The sequence below is a fragment of the Theropithecus gelada genome, chromosome 4 (genome assembly GCF_003255815.1).
Source record: "Theropithecus gelada isolate Dixy chromosome 4, Tgel_1.0, whole genome shotgun sequence".
NCBI classification, from domain to species: domain Eukaryota; kingdom Metazoa; phylum Chordata; class Mammalia; order Primates; family Cercopithecidae; genus Theropithecus; species Theropithecus gelada.
Window position 1 is genome coordinate 35,141,420 of NC_037671.1, and position 19,269 is coordinate 35,160,688.

At 49.3% G+C, this 19,269-nt stretch overlaps 3 protein-coding genes and 1 long non-coding RNA gene across 7 annotated transcripts; 2 read left to right on the plus strand and 2 right to left on the minus strand.

Annotated features, from left to right (window-relative positions):
* Positions 1-554: 554 nt before the first annotated feature.
* On the minus strand, positions 555-4,808 carry PSMB8 (proteasome subunit beta 8). Of its 3 annotated transcripts, none has more exons than XM_025384017.1 (6): positions 4,113-4,808; positions 2,776-2,923; positions 2,503-2,614; positions 1,965-2,094; positions 1,362-1,566; positions 555-881 (listed from the first exon to the last, which is right to left on the minus strand). In XM_025384017.1, the coding sequence occupies exons 1-6, from the start codon at positions 4,392-4,394 to the stop codon at positions 793-795; spliced, it is 966 nt and encodes a 321-aa protein (XP_025239802.1). In that variant the 5' UTR covers positions 4,395-4,808; the 3' UTR covers positions 555-792. The 3 variants fall into 3 exon arrangements, with proteins under 3 accessions (XP_025239802.1, XP_025239804.1, XP_025239803.1); XM_025384019.1 differs by having other exon boundaries at positions 2,503-2,542; positions 3,684-4,808; XM_025384018.1 differs by having other exon boundaries at positions 3,684-4,808.
* Positions 3,968-6,304, plus strand: LOC112623513. Its single transcript, XR_003119153.1, has 2 exons — positions 3,968-4,706; positions 5,241-6,304. It is a non-coding gene; the product is annotated as an uncharacterized LOC112623513 (long non-coding RNA).
* On the minus strand, positions 5,030-13,288 carry TAP1 (transporter 1, ATP binding cassette subfamily B member). Of its 2 annotated transcripts, none has more exons than XM_025384012.1 (11): positions 12,323-13,288; positions 11,677-11,791; positions 11,398-11,528; positions 10,171-10,376; positions 9,547-9,744; positions 8,863-8,991; positions 8,516-8,704; positions 7,779-7,952; positions 7,373-7,535; positions 6,922-7,058; positions 5,030-5,608 (listed from the first exon to the last, which is right to left on the minus strand). In XM_025384012.1, exons 1-11 carry the CDS (start codon positions 13,098-13,100, stop codon positions 5,402-5,404), a joined length of 2,427 nt encoding a protein of 808 aa, XP_025239797.1. In that variant the 5' UTR covers positions 13,101-13,288; the 3' UTR covers positions 5,030-5,401. The 2 variants fall into 2 exon arrangements, with proteins under 2 accessions (XP_025239797.1, XP_025239798.1); XM_025384013.1 differs by lacking the exon at positions 12,323-13,288 and adding an exon at positions 11,884-12,069 and having other exon boundaries at positions 5,031-5,608.
* An 83-nt stretch (positions 13,289-13,371) lies between these two features.
* PSMB9 (proteasome subunit beta 9) lies at positions 13,372-18,899 on the plus strand. The gene is made up of 6 exons (XM_025384021.1): positions 13,372-13,592; positions 15,440-15,507; positions 16,578-16,709; positions 17,326-17,455; positions 17,685-17,826; positions 18,724-18,899. The coding sequence occupies exons 1-6, from the start codon at positions 13,533-13,535 to the stop codon at positions 18,849-18,851; spliced, it is 660 nt and encodes a 219-aa protein (XP_025239806.1). The 5' UTR covers positions 13,372-13,532; the 3' UTR covers positions 18,852-18,899.
* The last annotated feature ends 370 nt before the right edge of the window (positions 18,900-19,269 follow it).

A 19,269-nucleotide genomic window follows, 5' to 3' on the forward strand; every position in this document is an offset into this window, starting at 1 on the left:
CTTTCACATTTTCCCTGCACTCCTCACTTAGGGGAGTCCCCCTGATCTCTTCTTCCTCTAGAATTATAGTCCTGTCATCTTGCAATTCAGCATGACACATCATGGAATTGGACCCCTAATGTCTGTCTTTATATTCAATATCCAGTATCTCCGAAGTGTTATTTGGGGTAAATGGTATGGTGTTTATATGATTACCGTGTTAAGGTGAAGTGGAAGCTTTTTCATCCCACTCTGTAAAGTCAAAAACAGTTATCCTAGGTGTCCTACTCTCTGTTCCTCAAACCATTAACAATGGAGCACACAGGAGTCCCCAGGTGTCCCTCTATGGAAAGGACCCTAACCTATGTGAAATTGCAAATAAATGTCCATGAACAACAATGAACAGCCTTCCTGAGGTCTTGAAGAGATGAGTGTGGAAGGAAACCCCAGGAAGAAATATGTGGTAAGGCCACATTTCTTAGATAAGGGTCTGAGTCTCTTCTCCAGAAAAAGTGTCTCTTTATTTCCTGCCCCACCCAACAACCACAGGCCCAACCCCATTCAGCCACAAGAGGTATTTATAACCGTTTTTCTTTATTCTACTTAGTGGGGCACCCAGAAGCTTCCCTGGGGGAAACACTTGTTTAGATAGAGAACACGCAGAAGATGCACTTCACCACCTCCTCTGGCTGCTGAGCCCATACTCTCTCTTTGGCTCAGGCTAGGCTGCTTCTTCTGGGACTTAACGTGGCTCAGGTCCCTGAGTCGGCCAAGCCCTCGCGGAGGAGACCTGCCCAGCTGCCACCACCACCATTACTGGTTGGCTTCCCGGTACTGGTGCAGCAGGTCACTGACATCTGTACTTTCTACTTTTACCCAACCATCTTCCTTCATGTGGTACACTGTGGACAAATGAGAAAAGAACTCGGAGTCACCTTTCAGCTCAGCAAGTTCCTGTCACTGACGTTACGTTGAAGGCAGCAACAAGACACATGCGCAGGCTTAAAACCGTATGACTGGGCCTTTAATGCCCTTCTTCTGACTCTGAAAATTTCCTTCCTACCACTCTCCCTCCTTTGAGTCTTTCAATCTTTTTTTTTTTTTTCTTTTGAGACAGAGTCTCGCTCTGTGGCCCAGACTGGAGTGCAATGGCATGATCTTGGCTCACTGCCAAGTTCCACCTCCCAGGTTCAAGTGATTCTCCTGCCTCAGCCTCCCAAGTAGCTGGGACTATAGGCACCCGTCACCATGTCCGGCCAGTTTTTGTATTTTTAGTAGAGATGGGGTTTCGTCTTGGCCAGGCTAGTTTCTCAATCTTAAATCACCCCCCAACCACCCGCTGATTCCTCCCAGACATGATGGTGGGAGCATTGGTCTCTTACTATTGACAACGCCTCCAGAATAGCTGTCTCTGTGAGTGGCATGAGCAATCGCCCTGCGGCCAAGGTCATAGGCCTCTTCAGGGCTAAGATTAGGCCGATAGCCACTGTCCATGACCCCGTAGGCATAAGTGTTCCCACTACCAGTGGAGAACATATTTCCTGAGAGCCGAGTCCCATGTTCATTCACGTAGTAGAGTCCAGGACCCTGTAAGATGAAAGATTTCAGGCTGAAATTGGAGAGGAAGATGTTGGTAATATGGAGGTTCAAATGTGAGTCATAAAAAGTGGACAAAAGAATTAATATTACCACAAGAACACTGGAATTAGGAAATCACTCTGGTAAAGTCATAGAACTTTAGAAATAAAAAAGAAAAAACAAACTTGAAGTCAACTATTTAACAAAAGGGACAAGCTTACAAAACACACGAAATGATTCATATCTGGGTCAATAAATAGTCCATGGATATACTGGAACAGTTCTATAACCAAGCACTCTATATGCCATGCATCTTGTCAGGGAGGGAGTGGGAGCATATGATGGGAAACACATATGTCATCCATGGGGGACATGGTGGGGGAACATGGAGAATGGAGAGCACCCACCTTCTTATCCCAGCCACAGATCATACTGCCCATAGAGAGGCCCATGCCCCGGTACTGGCACATCATGTTGGACAGCAGCTTGGAGGCTGCCGACACTGAAATACGATCTCCATTTCGCAGATAGTACAGCCTGGGTGAAGACAAAGTGGAGTAAGGGAAGGGAGGTTAGCTCTTTCCAACTTGATGAGACAGGAAACGATTGAAGAGATAAGCATTGGAAAGGAATTATTTTGTAGGATCTAAAGATGAGAGAAAGATTTGGAATTTAAAGTATCTGAAGCATACAAAGGCAGCCTAGTAAATGATACTATCCCACCAGGGTGGATGTGTCAGTGCTAAATAACTGACATATTATCTGGCTTATGTGTGGAGCACAGGCTGAGATTTGGGAGAAGGTTCTTATCACCAAAAAGCTGTTTTGTGAAATATGCTATTAGCACTAAGATGGACCGCATAGGACAAGAGTAAGGAGCAATGATCTGAGAGATCCAGGGATTAACCACTAATCTAAGAAAGGAAGATGAGAGGCCTCACTTACCTGCATTCCTTGGCCAGCAGGCGCTCCCAGTACTGACAGTCTGCTGCACAGCCAGACATGGTGCCAAGCAGGTAAGGGTTAATCTCAATCACCTTGTTCACCCGTAAAGTAGCTGGAAGAAGATGGAGTTTTGGGAGAGAAGGGATGACCCCACAGATCCCCCAATGTGTCCTAAATCAATATCCACTTCCACTTTGCTGCAGAGTTGGCCTCCTGTAGAAAGGGGAGCCCAGCCCCCCAGATTCTGGAGCCTGCTGGAGTGTATAGACTCACCAATGTAGGACCCAGCTGAGGCCCGAGAATCCACTGCTACAATCACTCCATGCTGGAACTTGAAGGCAAGCGTGGTGGTGCCATGGGCCATGTCAATCTGAACGTTCCTTTCTCCTTCCCCACCCAGAGACTGGAAGAATTCTGTGGGCTGATAAGAGGAAAGAGGTAGAGAAAGGCAATGAAACATTCTGTAGTAAGAGGCTCCAGGAAAAGGTTTTAGAGAGTATGAGGGTGAGGAGATATGCACAAATTATCTAACCATCAATAAATGAAACAGTTAATAACCAATCTCTAGAAGGAAATGACTTGGGAGAAGGAAAAGAAGAGGTATGCTGTATCAACCTTTTCCATTTTCCAGCACAATAGAAATGAAAGCAAGCACTTGTTACCATAATGAAAAAACTTTGAGAGTGACTTAAAGTGTTTCTCCCATGCATAAACCATTCGACCCTCACAAAACACCGTTTAGTAACAGTATCCTCATTTTACAGAAGACGGGCTTGGGACCTAGACTAAGTGACTTGTTCTAAGTCGCGCAAAAGTGAGTTGCTGAGACGAGGCCAGCAGGCAAAGTTCATAGGTTTCCCAAGACACCACACAGCTCCTATATCATGTGATAACCCCATGAAAAAGGCCCCACGATTTGTGTGTGGACAAGGGCAGGAAAGCTCTCTTGTCTTCCTTTGGGAGCCCCCACCTCACCTGTAACTCTTTGTCCTAACTTGCACTTCCTCCTCTCAGGCCCCATCCCCACGTGGCTTCTTCTTTGGGTCTGGCGCTCTCCAGGACTGAAGGCTGCCCCCCACCCTGTCCCCCGCGCTCCCGCTCTCGCCTCCTCCTCTCAGGCGACCCTCCACTCCTCAGCACCCGCCTTCCCTCATCCCTGAGGGTTTCCCTACAGCCCCGACCTGCATTCCCCGGGGTAAGGCGAGCTCTGGAGACCGCATAGAGAAACTGTAGTGTCCTGGGTCCGAGCGATGCCCGCTTCCCGCGACCTGGAGAGCCCATTCCGGCCGCTGCCCTCGGGGGGCTCCGCATACATCCAGTAGCGCCATGACCGCCCAGCACCCGGAGATCTGTCGGTTCTCGGAGGAGGAAGTGAAAGCGAAAGCCACAGATCGAAGGGGAGGGAACCAGAATCTTTTCCACATCCCCCTGCCTTTTCCGAGAAAAGGACAGTTAGTGCCTGGACCAAGACTATCATATTGGGGACCGTCTTCTCTGCTGTCCCTTTATGGGGGTCGGGAGAACGATGGGTCAAGGGTTGTCCGAAGAAAGCGAGAAAGCGACGGGCGCCTTCAAAAGCCCCCTTGGCGATGTGTTACAGTAAGAGGTACTTCCAGGCTTGGGCATCTGCTGGAAACAGGGGTGGGTAGGGTCGTGTCATCTAAAGGCGCAGCCTCAACCAGAAGACTGGAAGTCAGCCAGGAGCTGGGAGTAGTTTCACGCGGAGTGGGGGTTCCTATGAGCATCACTTTACAAAACCAGGAGGGACGGAAGTGAGAGGGGGCAGAGTCTTGGGAACAGGTCCTGGGGCAACTGCAACAGAATATAACCGCCGCATGTAGGGGAAGGGGGCGCCAGGGAGAGGGCGCAGTCTCTGAATCTTTCCACGGCATCCATCCTAGGGCCCCTCCCAGTTCAACGGTCTCCTAACCTGTAGTCACCCACAAGAGCGTGCCCCTTCTGCCCGCCCTTCCTAGCATTGCTCCTTGCTTGGCGGAGCACTGCGGAGTTTCACGCCTCTAAACCCCGCCTCTCCTTGCAACATGTGTTGGCCTCATCTACCCAGCAACTGTCGACGTCACACGACCTGGACCTCCCTGAATGGGAGATATTTACTAGACAATCCCGCCTACTGTTCTGAGGTTTCCCCTCCAGGTGCCGCTTCGCAGCCAGGCGAGCCAGGAAGGACCGAAGCGGGCGAGGTGGTGAGTTGTGGGGCGCGCCCAGTCCCTCTGTTCCCCCCTGGCATTTGCTCTGGCCGCGCCCGCCCCATCTGCCACCTTGGAGAGGCCACGGCTCTGAGCTGCGGCCGCTGGTGCTTTGGTGGGCCCTGTAGCCGGGGTCTTGCTCATTCTTGGAGGTGGGCGTAAGGGGATGGGGGAAGTGGAAGGGGCCTCATAGGAATTAAAAAGCTTAAGGGAAAAAATGATGCACTTAGGGGGTAAAACATTGAGGATGATAAAAGACGAGACACCCCGCGCTGAAAAGTGCGCTGCACTTTGGTGTGCCAGAAACATAAGAAACCACAGTACAAAACACCAATTTTATTATAAATATCAAGCACCTACAGGGTGTTTATGGGCCAGCATACGCCTTCAGTGCTATTGACAATAGCTGATCATCTTTCTGTACATTCTGAACATTTCTCAGTTTTCAGAGTGCTGGCCACACCAAAGCATCAACCCTGGCTCTAAACCCAGTCACACCAAGGAATTACAAATCCTGTGTTTGTCCTCCAGGAAGTCTGCATTATCATGAGGAGCTTGGAAGGGAGGTAACACACTCAAAGTAAATTTCAAGTAACTCCTTCTAGAGGCAGCTGCCTACTCTGCAGCTGTGGTTCTCCACCACAGAGAGAAGAAAAGGGAGGGAGATGGAGTGCGCAGGTCTGAGAAGGCTTTCATTCTGGAGCATCTGCAGGAGCCTGTACCATGGCCCAGTAGCACCCCTTTTTCTCCATGAGCTGCTGGTGGGTTCCCCGCTCCCGGATAGTGCCTCCTTCCAGAAAGAGGATGTGGTCAGCCTGCTCCACCAGGCTGAGGTTCTGGGTGATGAGAAGCACTGAGCGAGAGTACCGCTCAGGACTTTCATACAGGAGCTGCTCCACCTGAGGAAAGACATCGGACCGTCAGAGCTGGGAGCCCAGGGAGCCACCTGTGTTTCCAGGGCTGGGACTGACCTCACAGGATCACTGCTGACTCTGCCAACAACCCTAAGGACACCAAAGTTTCCCATTCTGAGTACTTCTCGGCAAACCCTTTGTTTCATTAAGAACTGTTTTAAATGAAGGGTGCGAAAGTGGGATAAAAGTGAGAGTCCTAGAGTGAAACACATGACAGAAGAATAAAGACTATTGAATAGTCCTCTTCTCTACCCATGGACTTGGAATTTTTATATTAGATTTTAAGAAAATATAACTTAGTAGTAAAGAGGTGAGCCTTCAAGTCAGGCAGATCCAAATTTGGGTCAAGGCTGCACCACTCAAAAGCTATATGACCTCTATATGAGCAGCTTATTCAATCTCTTTTAGCCTCCATTTTGTCATCTGTAGAATGATGATAAATGCCTAGCTCAGAAGGATTCCTACTGAATAAATGAGTGGCAGTGTGTGTAAAGAGACTAGCTTAATTAATATTATGATTAGGATGTGCTGGGCCCAGTGGCTCATGCCTATAATCCTAGCACTTTGGGAAGTCAAGGTGGGAAGATCACTTGAGCCCAGGAGTTCAAGGCCAGCCTAGGCAACATAGCGGGACCCTGTCTGTACCAAAAAAAAATTTAAAAATAAACAATATTATGAGGATGGCTTTTTCGTTATGTTTCGCTTTAGAAATTCAGTCTATAGGACTGGGCTCGGTGGCTCACACCTATAACTCCAGCCCTTTAGGAGGCTGAGGTGGGCAGACTACCTGAGCTCAGGAATTCAAAGCCATGTACACACACGCACATGCACACAGACACACTCATGCATGGGCAACATGGTGAAACCCCATCTCTACTAAAAATACAAAAGCCAACCAGGCATGGTGGCGTATGTCTGTAGTCCCAGCTACTCTGGAGGCTGAGGGGAGAATCGCTTGAGCCCAGGAGGTTGAGGCTGCAGTGAGCCAAGATTGTGCCACTGCGCTCCAGCTTGGGCAACAGAGTGAGATATTGTCCAAAAAAAAAATGAAAGAAAGTCAGTCAGTCTGTAGTTTGTAGATAGTCTCTTTTAACTGGTGCTAGGTGTCTTGTCTTTGCCTTGTCTTCGCCTTGTCTTCTATCTCTACTCCTTGGGGAGGCATCCAGTGGAACTGGATTTGGGAACTGAGAATTGCAAGGACTGGTTTGTATAATTATGATGTTAGTAAAACTAATGGAAGATGTATAAAAGAGGCAAGATGGGGTGGGATATAGGCATTAAGAAGATGACTGCCTCACCCGTAACTGGCTGTTTGCATCCAGGGCACTGGTGGCATCATCCAGGATAAGTACACATGGCTTCCGGATCAATGCTCGGGCCAATGCCACTGCCTGTCGCTGACCCCCGGACAGCTGGCTTCCAGCCTCGCCTACCTCTGCAGAGCAAAGGGCCAAGATGAGAACTGTATAGCCATATGTGTGTGTACATGTACACACACGCACATGCACACACACTCATGCATTCACGCACTCACACACACCAAGATCTGACAGTTGTAGCTGGATAGGGGAGATTCTGGGAGGGTGAATAGAATCCTGAGGATGTCAGGATGAAGAAGCCATAGGAGCACGATCTTACAACTTAAAATTGATGTCCATGAGTCAGGAGGAACTGAAGGATAAAGGCAAGACTATTGGGGTTTCAGCAAAGGTAAAGATGGCTGGGTGGTGAGATGAGTGGAGAGAGTACCTGTGTCATAGCCCCGAGGGAGTCCAGAGATGAAACTATGGGCCCCAGACTTTACTGCAGCAGCTGTGATTTCCTCCATAGTTGGCTTCTGGGTCAGGCCATAGGCAATATTTTCTTGAAGACTTCTTCCAAATACCTGTGGCTCTTGTCCCACTGCAGCCACCTGAGATGAAATATGATGAAGAGTCATAGAACAAGGCACACGGGAGTATGGTTATCTGGAGATCGAAGACTCAAAATCTTTATTGAGAACATGTCACGAAATCATACTACCTCCCTCCTGACCACACCACCATCTCCACCCAAGGTCTCTTATCATTCCCTAACTCCCCTTTCAGAGTGCTCAGTAAGAACACTCTTCTTATTTGATGCTCCCTGCCTTCCTTCATGCCACCTTCTTGCATACCTGCTTGTGCAGGTAGCGGTGCTCATATTGGGGAAGTGGCTTCCCATCCAACAGCAGCTGTCCCCCGGTGGGCTGGTACAGATTCTGCAGCAGGGCAGCCACTGTGCTCTTCCCAGACCCATTGGGTCCCACCAGCGCCGTCACCTCGCCAGGGCGTAGGGTGAATGTCAGCCCCTAGAGGCCAGAGAAGCACACAATAAGAGGCTACCAAGGCCTCTAACCTAGAGGGTGTTATTGCCTTGTTACATAGCATGATGTCTTACCCCAGAAGAAAAACAAGGAAACATAGCAACTCCTACCCTGCCACATGCACAGATCTCTGTCTGGGTGATACCTCCCCAAGGAGTAGAGATAGAAGATGTGGCAAAGACAAGGGCAGACACCCAGCACCACTATGCCACACACTTGATGTCAGATACCACCAGGAAATGGAAAAATCACATTCCAAATTACAAAGGAGAAGGAAAGATGGAAGACCGAAGACACAGATTTTCCTGCAGCAATTCCTTGGAATGTGAGAGCACTCGCTTCGAAACCTCTTCTCCCATTCTCTTTGGAAGCCCAAACTGGGTTCTTGAGTTTGGGGAAGATTTATGGAACAGACGATGCTTACCATTATCTTTAAAGGGTTAGGAAGGATATGTGCTTGGCAGTAAGCAGGCTGAAGGCAGGAAGAAAATGTAGGATGGCAGAATTATAGTTGGGGCCAGTGGAATACAGGGAGTGGTAGGTTGTACCTGTAGCACTAAGACATCTGGACGGTTTGGGTAGGCAAAGGAGACATCTTGGAACTGGACAAGGCCCTCCAAGTGTAAGGGAGTCAACAGACCACTGGGTGGGCAGCGAGGGGTGCGGTCCAGGTACTCAAATATTTTCTCTGAGGAGCCCACAGCCTTCTGTACTCTGGGGTAGACGGAGAGCAGTACCTAGAGGGAGGTAAGAATAGTGAAAGTGAGGTGGGAGACCTAGTCTGCTTGCCAGCATTATGTGAAGTGAGAAGGGTAAAGAATGGAAAGAAGTAACACAGATGGTGCTGGGCCAGAGGAAGGAATCACACTGGGGAGTGAAGGTGGAAGGACCTCACCTCCACAGCCACGGTGAACTGCATCTGGTAGAGAACAAATGTGACAAGGTTCCCACTGCTTACAGCCCCGCTGGTCACCAGCTGCCCACCGATATAGAGGATTCCCACCTTCAGCAGCATGCCTGAAATCTATAGAGACCACAGAAAAAAAGGGACTGAGGTAGAGAAATCTGGAGGGGACACAAAGAACCACAGTCATTCACATAAAGGAAATATCAAGTCCCCTTCTCCCAAGTGACATCGGTAGGCTCAATAGGTAGACAGGAGAATGACCCAGAGACCCCAGGGAGTCTGACTCAATGCACATCATGGAAGTCACGGTTATCTTCACCACCATCACCACCATCACCTTGTCTGGGGAGCATTTTACTCTTCGCAAGAGGTTTTCATTCATGTGATGTCAGCTAGTACATCAAGAACCCTATAAAGAAGGTTATATCACTCCATTTTTGGAAAATGAGGAAACAGTCGGCCGGGCACGGTGGCTCACGCCGGTGATCCCAATACTTTTGGAGGCCGAAGCAGGTGGATCAGGAGATTGAGACCATCCTGGCTAACATGGTGAAACCCGGTATTTCCAACCATTTCCCAGTAAAGGAGGAGTGGGAGCAGGGTCATAGGAATGGGAATGGAGTTACGGCATCTTAAGGACAAGGGAATGGGTATTCATCTTCAGGTGCTCACACTAGTGGTCCAGGAGTTGACTGCATAGGCCACAGCCTCCTTCTGGTTGAGCGTCTTTATTTCTTGCAGCTTTTCCCTAAACTTCTGGACTTCACCCTCCTCGTTGGCAAAGCTTCGAACTGTAGGCATGGCCGACAGAGCCTCAATGGCCACCTGGCTGGACTTTGCCAGAGATTCCCGCACCTGCACTGCCAGCAACTGTGGAGACATGGACAAGAGATGTCACACAGGTTGGCAAACCATCAGGGACACTAATACCTGAGTTACCTATTTGGAAATTAAAGGTGAGAAGAGGCAGAGGAAAGGGAGAAAAGAGAAAGAGACACAGCTATGTCCCTTAGATACTAAAGAAATACAAGGAAGAGGAAAATGACTCAGAATGGGTTGGGGATCAAATTCTTAATGACAGATTGTGGGCAGAAGCTAGAAAACAAGACCCAGAGAGTATGAAGATTAATGTTGAGCAACCTGGGAACATAGACCAGAGGGACAGGGCGTTCCATGAAGATGGAGAATCAGTAAGGGCGCCAGGAAAGTTGGACTGAAAGCAATGTGAGAGGAACTGAGTGTGCCAAGTCTGGGAGATGAGGGTCTGTGTAGTGCGGGCCAACTCCATGAACATACCTGATACCATTTTCCCACCTTCTTGGGCAGAAGGAAAAGCAGAGGCAGGGTGACCAGGGTGACCATGGTGAGGGACACTGACCCCCAGAGCATGATCCCCAAGAGACATAGGCCTCGAACCAGGTACCACAGAAATAAGCTCAGATTCTCACTCAGAGCATCACTCAGGGCGGAAGTGTCCTCTGTTACCCGAGACGTGATGTTACCTGCAGGGTTGGGGAGAAAAGAGTGAGGTGAATCAGACAGGTTCCAAGTGATGAGAGGAACTAACAATAAGCCAGGGTGCCAGGGTTGGGGCATCAACATGGGGTTCTAAGGAGGCTGCAGGAAACAATGTTAGGGTTCTGCAGAAGTCTGCAAATCTCAGTGCAGGGAGGATAAGTGTTAAAGAGGAAAGGCCTGACCCAAGACCTGCATTTTAATTATAAAGTCATTGATGCACATGTGAATTTCCATTTTCCTGAAAGCTTTCTGTTCCCTAAAGAACCTGTATGTCCCATGCTATACACACAGGCAGGAAGAGCTTAAACTGGTCACATAACAGAGATGGAGGAGGAGGGTGCTGCTAGAAAGCATGCCAAAGTCTGTGGAGCACTCACTGGGACTACGGTTCTAACCCCAGGTGTGTCTCTAGCCATATGTCACTGTGCAGTTTCTAGTGCTGCTAGAAAGCATGCTGAAGTCTCTGGAGCACTCGAGAGACCAGGGTTCTAACCCCAAGTGTGTCTCTAGCCATATGTAACTGTGCAGTTTCGCATTTAGGGTCTTGGCGTCAGTTTCCTTCTCTGTCAGATGAGGCAGTTGGTCTCTATGAGCTCAAAATTTCCAGGTTTGAAATCCTATGGTTTCTATCTAAGGATATATAGGAATAGATTTATGAGAAAATGCTAGATGAAAACTCTAGGTCTTTCTTAAGGTAAGGAGGACAATATTTTGCTCCTGAGGTATATCAAGAATGAGAAAGAACAATGTGTGTGTGTGTGTGTGTGTGAGAGAGAGAGAGAGAGAGAGACAGGAGAGAGGGTATATCAAGAATGAGAAAGAGCAATGTGTGTGTGTGTGTGAGAGAGAGAGAGACAGAGAGAGAGGGTATATCAAGAATGAGAAAGAACAATGTGTGTGTGTGTGTGAGAGCGAGAGAGAGAGAGCGGGGATGGGGGAGATCAAGGCAGATGTATGAGGATATAAACAGTACATGGTGTATAATGAAAGAGTTTCAGGAGAAACCTGTTTGGTTCTGTTGGAAAAACTCTGTCTCCTGGCGCAGGACAGCACCAAACACCTCTCCCTGCAAGTGGCTGTGCACGTGGCCCATGGTGGTGTTATAGATCCCGTCACCCATGAACTCCAGCACTGCACTAGAAAGAACCCGGGAAAAAAAGGGGGTCAGGGTGTGTTCAGGGAACAGACTGAAGGTCCAGGTATCCCCATATAAGTGCATTTTGGACAGCAGCCCCAATTTCCAACTCCCTCATTTGCAGGGTGCCCCATTTTCAGCCCCCAGACCTGGCTATGGTGAGAATGGACATGAGAGTTAAGTTTCGAGTGAAGGTATCGGCTGAGCCATCTTGTAGAATCCAGTCAGTGATACGGCCCGTAAAGAATGGAATGGCCATCTCCCCTGAAGAAAGAGAAGACAGGTCACAAACAAATATTAAGTCTAAGTAGGTCAGTTCCAGTCAGACTGGTCCCACCACGCCTCCTCCCCCTCACCATTATTCTGGAGGACATCAGCAGAAAGGAAACACTGACGTCTCAATCCCAAACCAAATAGGCTGCCCTGGAACTCACTACCCTGTGGTTGCTCTACCAGAACTTTCAGGATTTTATTAGGAAGGCTGGAGATCATGAAGTAGAAAAGCCTCCTGTTAGAGATGAGGATGCCCCGCCCTTCGGCCCCAGAGCAAAGGATTTCCCCGCCTCCGGCGTGGCCCAGAGAATCAAGACGCCAGCAATCGAGCCTCGAACTTCTGGCCCTGCCAGTCCAATGCCGTTTCTTCTACACTGAAGTGGTGTTCCAAGACCCATGCTAGGATTCCTTCCCCTGCTCCACATTTCCCAGAACCCACGCTACTCTACCTCACTGACAATTACCTTTGATTCCTGTCCCGGTCCCCTTGTGTCCTCCCCTCTTGCCCTGCGTTCCCCTTACCAAGAGAGGAGAGGATCACCAGGACCAGGAATAGCGAGAGGCGGGGCATCTCCGAGCCCAGGCAGCCTAGAAGCCGACGCACAGGGTCTCCAGAGACGCCCTGACCGCCGGTCACCCAGAGGCTCCCGAGTTTGTGCCACAGGGCTGCTGCGGGCAGTGCCGCTGCGTAACTGACGATGAAGGCGCTAGGGTGACTTCCCCAGTGCAGTAGCCTGGTGCTATCCGCGGCCCCTGGAGCTCCCCACGAGATCAACTCTCGGAACAAGGCAAGTCCTGGCAGGGCCAAGCCCAGTGCCGCAGCTAATGGCTCCAAAGCAGCCAGCCAGCCCTGAGCACCTGCGTTTTCGCTCTTGGAGCCAACCGTTGCCCTGAGGACCCCGCAGGCCCCCAGCCAGAGCACGGCCCAGCGGCTCAGGCCCACCGCCCAGACCTGGAGCAGCGGCAGCGCGGTGGGCACCAGCAGAGAGAATATGCGGGGCAGCGCGGTCCGGAGGAGCACCCAGTCGGTGAGAAGTAGCAGTACTGTCCCCAGCCATGCGAGAGAAGCTCCAGGAAGGCAGCGGCACCCGCGGGGAGCGGGGCACCTAGAGCTAGCCATTGGCACCCCGACGCCGTTCAGGTCCCGGTCGGCCCTGGGACTCTCCGTGCTCCGGTGGGGCCTGAGGCTCTGGGTACCGCGGAGTCCGCCCCTACTGGCGACTGGGGGAGGGAGCGAGGGCGGAGCTCTTGGAAAGTCCCAGTAACAGTCTGATCCTGTGCTGGCGAGAAGCGCAGCCATTTAGAGGAAAGCGAAATCGAAAGCGGCCGCCTGCTCACTAGATACGCCTACTTCCAAAAGTGGCCTGCCCAGACTATTTTGGGAGCAAGCGTGGAAATCAGATCTGAGAATCTTGGGAGCAGCCCTAGTGCCCAATTTTCTCCGTCACGCACACCCTTCCCGCCTCTCCCTGCCTCCTGCCTTCCCACCAGCACCAGTTTTCCCACCCCAGCCCCAGGGCGGGGCTGTCTAGTCACTTGTCTCCGGGCAGATCTGCCCTACACAGGTTAGCGCCGCGCGCAAAGCCGCTGCGCAGCGCGCAAAGGCGCACAGCAGCACCCGGGCGCCTCCTGGCGGCGCCGCGAAGGGGCGGGGCTGTTGGCTGCGCGCTGCGCGCTGTCCCAGGTCCGAAACCAGTGCCCCAGGCGGCGAGGAGAGCGGCGCCTGGCAGGGATGCTGCGGGCGGGAGCACCAACCGGGGACTTACCCCGGGCAGGAGAAGTCCACACCGGGGTAATGGGTCTGGGCTTGAGGGTTGGCACAGGGGTGGAGGAGGTGTACCGGCCAGGGGACCCTGGAAGCGCGGAGAAGTGAATGCAGAGACCAACGTAGGGAGGTAGCCTCTAGCAGCCAGCGCTTGCAACCCGCAGTCAGCATAGGGTATTTCTTTTCTGGGGTGGTGGTCGTCTAGCGTGTCCGTGAAGGGACCAGGCACGCGAGGCTGGTGGAAAAGGGGGTGCTTTGACTCCTAGCTGGAAGCGTCAAGGGGAAGCTACTCTAAAGCGCTTTCGCTTTCACTCTGGTCCCAGACAGTGCGGGCTGGTTAAATCAAGAAAGGGGGTTGGGGATGGTGCAAAGAGATGAGGAAATGGTTCCCTGGGTGAAGTAGAACAGCACTTGGGAGAAGGAAATATAGGCACTTATTGAGAAGGACCAATTCATCACACAGACTTTTGATAAACTTGCCACTGGGTAACTCTTAGCCCAAGCACTGATAATGGGGGTTCTGCGTTAACCAGTGATGCCCTTCCCTAGCTTGACCCAGAAAGGCTCCTCCTTGGCCCAGATGCTGCCTTGCTCCCTTCCCTGTGTCTTCCCTGCCCACTCCCATGTGCCCACTGGGGGGACTTTGCTTAGGATGGGCGCCTGGGGCAGATGGCAGTCCCAAGACTGGCTGGCTGGCTTCTGCTCTGGACTACTGCCACCACTCGTGGCTTGGGGGCAGCTTTGTTACAGAGGAATAGCCTCTAACTTGAAGTTAACCTGTTCTTTGACCCTCTGTTCATGATAAGTCGGTCCGTCGGAAAGCACACTCAGAGAAGCGTCCTTTGGGGCCAGAGTAATTTACAGCCTGGTAAGAAAGGCACAGTGAAACCACTTACACTCTGGGAAATCTCCCCTCACTGCCAAATGAGCAGTGGCAAGTAGGAAGTAGAAGTGGAAACAAGGGATAAGAGTTAGACCTGAATTTTAGTCCCAGGTCTACTATTAATTCTGTGTGACTCTGCATAAGTCGTTTGCATTTTCTGTGACTTGGTTTCCTCATTTGAACCGAGGATCTTTAAGACTCCTTCCAACTCAGCAGCAGGAAAAATGTAGCTCTATCTCCCCTCACTTTTTCTTGATTCTTTTCTTGACCTGGAAAAGTCAACTTAAACTTCTCAGTCAAATCCTCTCTTGGTACAAATTTACCCCCCTGGCTGCTGAGATATTTATTTACCTCTTGATCAGAAATTCCATAACTGAAACTTTTATTTTAAACCATCTACGTGTTCCTTGCTGCTTCTCTCCTGCCTTGCCGCTGGCCATGCTAACCACTGCCCTCCTCGATTTTTTCCACTGTTCAATAAATTGAAAGAGCTCACTTCTGATGAAATGGGGGTTGAGAGTGGAGGATTGTGAACAAAAGAAAAGAAAAGAAAAGGCTGACCTTGTTTCCCAGAATCATAGTCAGATGCTCTGTGTTGGGTCTAAACCACATCTGCACATACTAGGAGCCTTTCCCATGGAGATAATTTTCACTTGTGGAGCTGCTTCACTTCTACCTGTAGGAACCTCATCTCCACCTCTCTCTCTCTTTACAGTGGAGAGGATTCCACTAGGCAAGTTGGAACTCAGGGCCACAGTTCTTTCTGTGTTGTATCACAGCTGCGCTGTGGCATTCCCCTGCAGCCAGATGAAGCAATAGATAAAGTGGAAAGATGAAGGGAAAAAAGCCTGTACTGACAGTCAGCTCTGGCCTGTTACTGTGTGATCTTTGAGCCAGTCAACTTCGCCTCTCTGGGAATATTTTTTCTTCTCTAACATGAGGGCATCAAGGCTCTTCCTGCCCTGATATTCCATATTCTGTGTCTCTGCAGACCACCATCATGGCAGTGGAGTTTGACGGGGGCGTTGTGGTGGGTTCTGATTCCCGAGTGTCTGCAGGGTAAGTAAAAGTGAAGATGTATGCATTTGGAAAGAAGCTAATGGCCTCAAATACACATTTTTCTTACCCATTCATGAAAAGACTGGCAAATTGGAGCTTTGGAGGAATGGAGTTGACCTTCCCAAAAAGCCACTATGATAAGCTATTTGGTGGGCGCTTGGGTCTCTGAATTTGTGGAGGAGGATCTGGGGTCTGAATGCGTATGTGACCTGTCCCAGTAGTGTACAGGGATGAGTGTAAAGGAATAGGGTCTGAGTGGGGGACAGGAGACAGATTTTTGAGGAGCTTCTTTCCATCTGTATTTAGAGATCAAAAAGATGATTCTGTCAAGCAGATACCTGGTTTCTCATTTACCATATATTGAACTATGTTGTCTCTTCCCCCCCTCCTAACCAATTTCCTCACATGCAAAATGAGTATATAGGGTTAGGTCAATATTACTTACATTATGTTCCATAGAACATACTTATGTTCTATGTTAATAGCATAGATTGTTAATAGCAAAGAAAAATTGATGAGGCATATTTTTCTTACCTTAGCATTTTTTGCTTTGTTATAAAATCTAAGCCTGAAAAATAAACCTAATTTTGATTAACATCTGCAGTGATTAATAATATCTGAGATGATTATTTGCCTCCTGCTTTAATCCAAGCATTAAACTTCATGCTATTCTCTTGTCAAATAAATTTGAGAGACATTGAATGATCACCCTCAAAAATTCCTGAGTTCTGGTTGGGTGCAGTGTCTCACATTTATAATCTCAGCACTTTGGGATGCCGAGGTGGGCAGATATTTGAGGTCAGGAGTTCGAGATCAGCCTGGCCAACATGTTGAGACCCTGTCTGTAATGAAAATACAAAAATTAGCCGGGCTTGGTGATTGATGCCTGTAATCCCAGCTACTCGGGAGGCTGAGGCAGGAGAATCACTTGAACCCGGGAGGCAAAGGTTGCAGTGAGCCCAATATTGCACCACTACATTCCAGCCTGGGTGATAGAGTGAGACTCTGTCTCCAAAAAAAGAAAAAATTCCTGAGTTTTAACTTGGTGACTGTTGACTCCCTCCTAACAGCGAGGCGGTGGTGAACCGAGTGTTTGACAAGCTGTCCCCCCTGCACCAGCGCATCTACTGTGCACTCTCCGGTTCAGCTGCCGATGCCCAAGCCGTGGCCGACATGGCTGCCTACCAGCTGGAGCTCCATGGGTATGAAGCTCTGGAGTTCTGACTACCCACCCACTAGAGCTCCCCCAACTTGCATGAATCCATGTACAGTGTGCTGTTCCAGGAGCTGGACACTAGGAAATGAAAGATTCTTGTTTTGGCTCCTGCTGGCACTTGAATCCGCCAGTTTCTGCATCTGTAAAGTGGAGACAATATATATAGTACCTTATGAGACGGTTATTTGGAGAACCACGTTATATATGCAAACATAGTTTAAAAGCTGTAAATCACTATCCTAACATAAATAATCAGGAAGAAGGTGATATCGTGACCCACCCTAATATCAGGCAGTTACCGTATGAGAAATCAAAGTCGTTGGGATGGAAGTAATCTTATCTGCTTTTCCCCATTAGGGCAGGGCCCTTGCAGCCAAAAGAAAGTTATGTGGGTGGGGCTCAGCGAAAGAGAGTGAGCAATTGAAGGGTTCTTACCAGTTGGTGGTGTGGGACTCTGGTTCCCCTGTACATGTGGGAGGGAGGCTGCAGTTTGAGCTATTGCAGCTATAGTTTTCAGGGTTCGTTTAGCAGGGATGATGGTAACAGTATAGGAGAGTGAGACTTAAAATTCTATCAACCTTTATTCCTAATATTTCCTTCAGGATAGAACTGGAGGAACCTCCACTTGTTCTGGCTGCTGCAAATGTGGTGAGAAATATCACCTACAAATATCGAGAGGACTTGTCTGCACATCTCATGGTAGCTGGCTGGGACCAACGTGAAGGGGGTCAGGTGAGTTTCTCCCAAAGCGCTCTCTCCTCTGGGCTTCCCCACTCTCCTGTAGGGGGAGATGGAAGGCCTATGTCATTCTAGCAATGAGTTCCAAGGACACTACCTCTGAAAGTATAGTACATTTGGGACATGAGATACCAGGGCTTCATTGCAGGGTGCACAGACCACTTAATGTCTCAGTGGGAAGGAAGGGCTTGATGATTCTTTAACCTGAGGATCCCTCTCCCAGGTATATGGAACCCTGGGAGGAATGCTAACTCGACAGCCTTTTGCCATCGGTGGCTCTGGCAGCACCTATATCTATGGTTATGTGGATGCAGCATATAAGCCAGGCATGTCTCCAGAGGAGTGCAGGCGCTTCACCACAGACGGTAACCAGCCAAGTGGAAGGGTACCTGGGGAGGGCTTTTAAACATGGGAAGGAAGTAGATTATGAGGAACAGGAAGAGAAATACAGGGGTGACCATTTAAGTTAATGCCCAAACTAGTACACTTTTAAAAGTGAAAAGGGGCAGGACAAATGCAAAGCTCAATGGGGCTCTTGGGCAATACGGATAAACCAGGGCTGTTCTGAGTAAATCAAATGAGGATACACAGTCACTGTAAGAACCAGTGGTGTGCTAAGCACAATGGCTCACACCTGTAATGCTAATACTTTGGGAGGCTGAGGCAGGAGGATTACTTGAGCCCAGGAGTTTGAGGCCAGCCTAGGCAAGATGGTGAAACCCTGTCTCTACAAAAAAACAATTTAAAAAAATACAAAAAAAATGAGCTGGGCATAGTGGTGCACACTTGTAGTCCCAGCTACTCAGGAGGCTGAGGAGGAAAGATCATCTGAGCTGGGGAGATCAAGGCTGTGGTGAGCGGTGATTGCACCACTGCACTCCAGCCTAGGTGATAGAGTGAGACCCTGTCTGAAAAAAAAAAAAAAGAACCAGTGGTGTACTGAGGTGTGCTGAGGCTGGCTTGGGACCGCTCATGAGAGCTGATTGTTAAATAGTCAAGGATTTGTGAGCTGCTCGTTAAGCTATTTGTAACTTGCAGTTGATCATAGCGGGAGCATTTACATCATGGACATCAGCAGATGCCACATATGGAAGCCTTCTTTTAAAAAAACTGACTTACCAGCACACCACTAAATATGCCTTTCTGAAAGATGAGTTTTGAGGTGAAAGCAGTAGTAGGCATATGGATGGAGGGGGAATAAAAATATTTTTGAAGCTAAGCCATTCTCTTTCTCCCTCTCTCCAACTTGAAACCCTCTGCAGCTATTGCTCTGGCCATGAGCCGGGATGGCTCAAGCGGGGGTGTCGTCTACCTGGTCACTATTACAGCTGCTGGTGTGGACCATCGAGTCATCTTGGGCAATGAGCTGCCAAAATTCTATGATGAGTGAACCTTCCCCAGACTTCTCTTTCTTATTTTGTAATAAACTCTCTAGGACAAAAACCTGGTACGGTCGTTGGGAAATGAGTGCTCAGGGAGATGGAGCTTAGGGGAGGGCGCTTCTTCCCTCCTAGATGTCAGCATACACTCTTTCTTCTTTTGTCGCAGGTCTAAAACATCTTTCCTAGAGAAAACAAAAGGGACTAAACTAGAAGTATAAAGAGCCCTATACATGACAGATCATCACGTACTGAATGATTTTGAAGTACTACAAACAATAAAAATTCTTATTCTTGTGCCCAAGGGATGAGGATGCAAGTGAGGTGGTGGGAATCTTTCCTTTGAGGCTAAGACTGACAGATAGGCAAGACACCTGCACACATGAGAATTAGCTAAGTCTATCAGCAAACTCACATGTAAAAGAATTC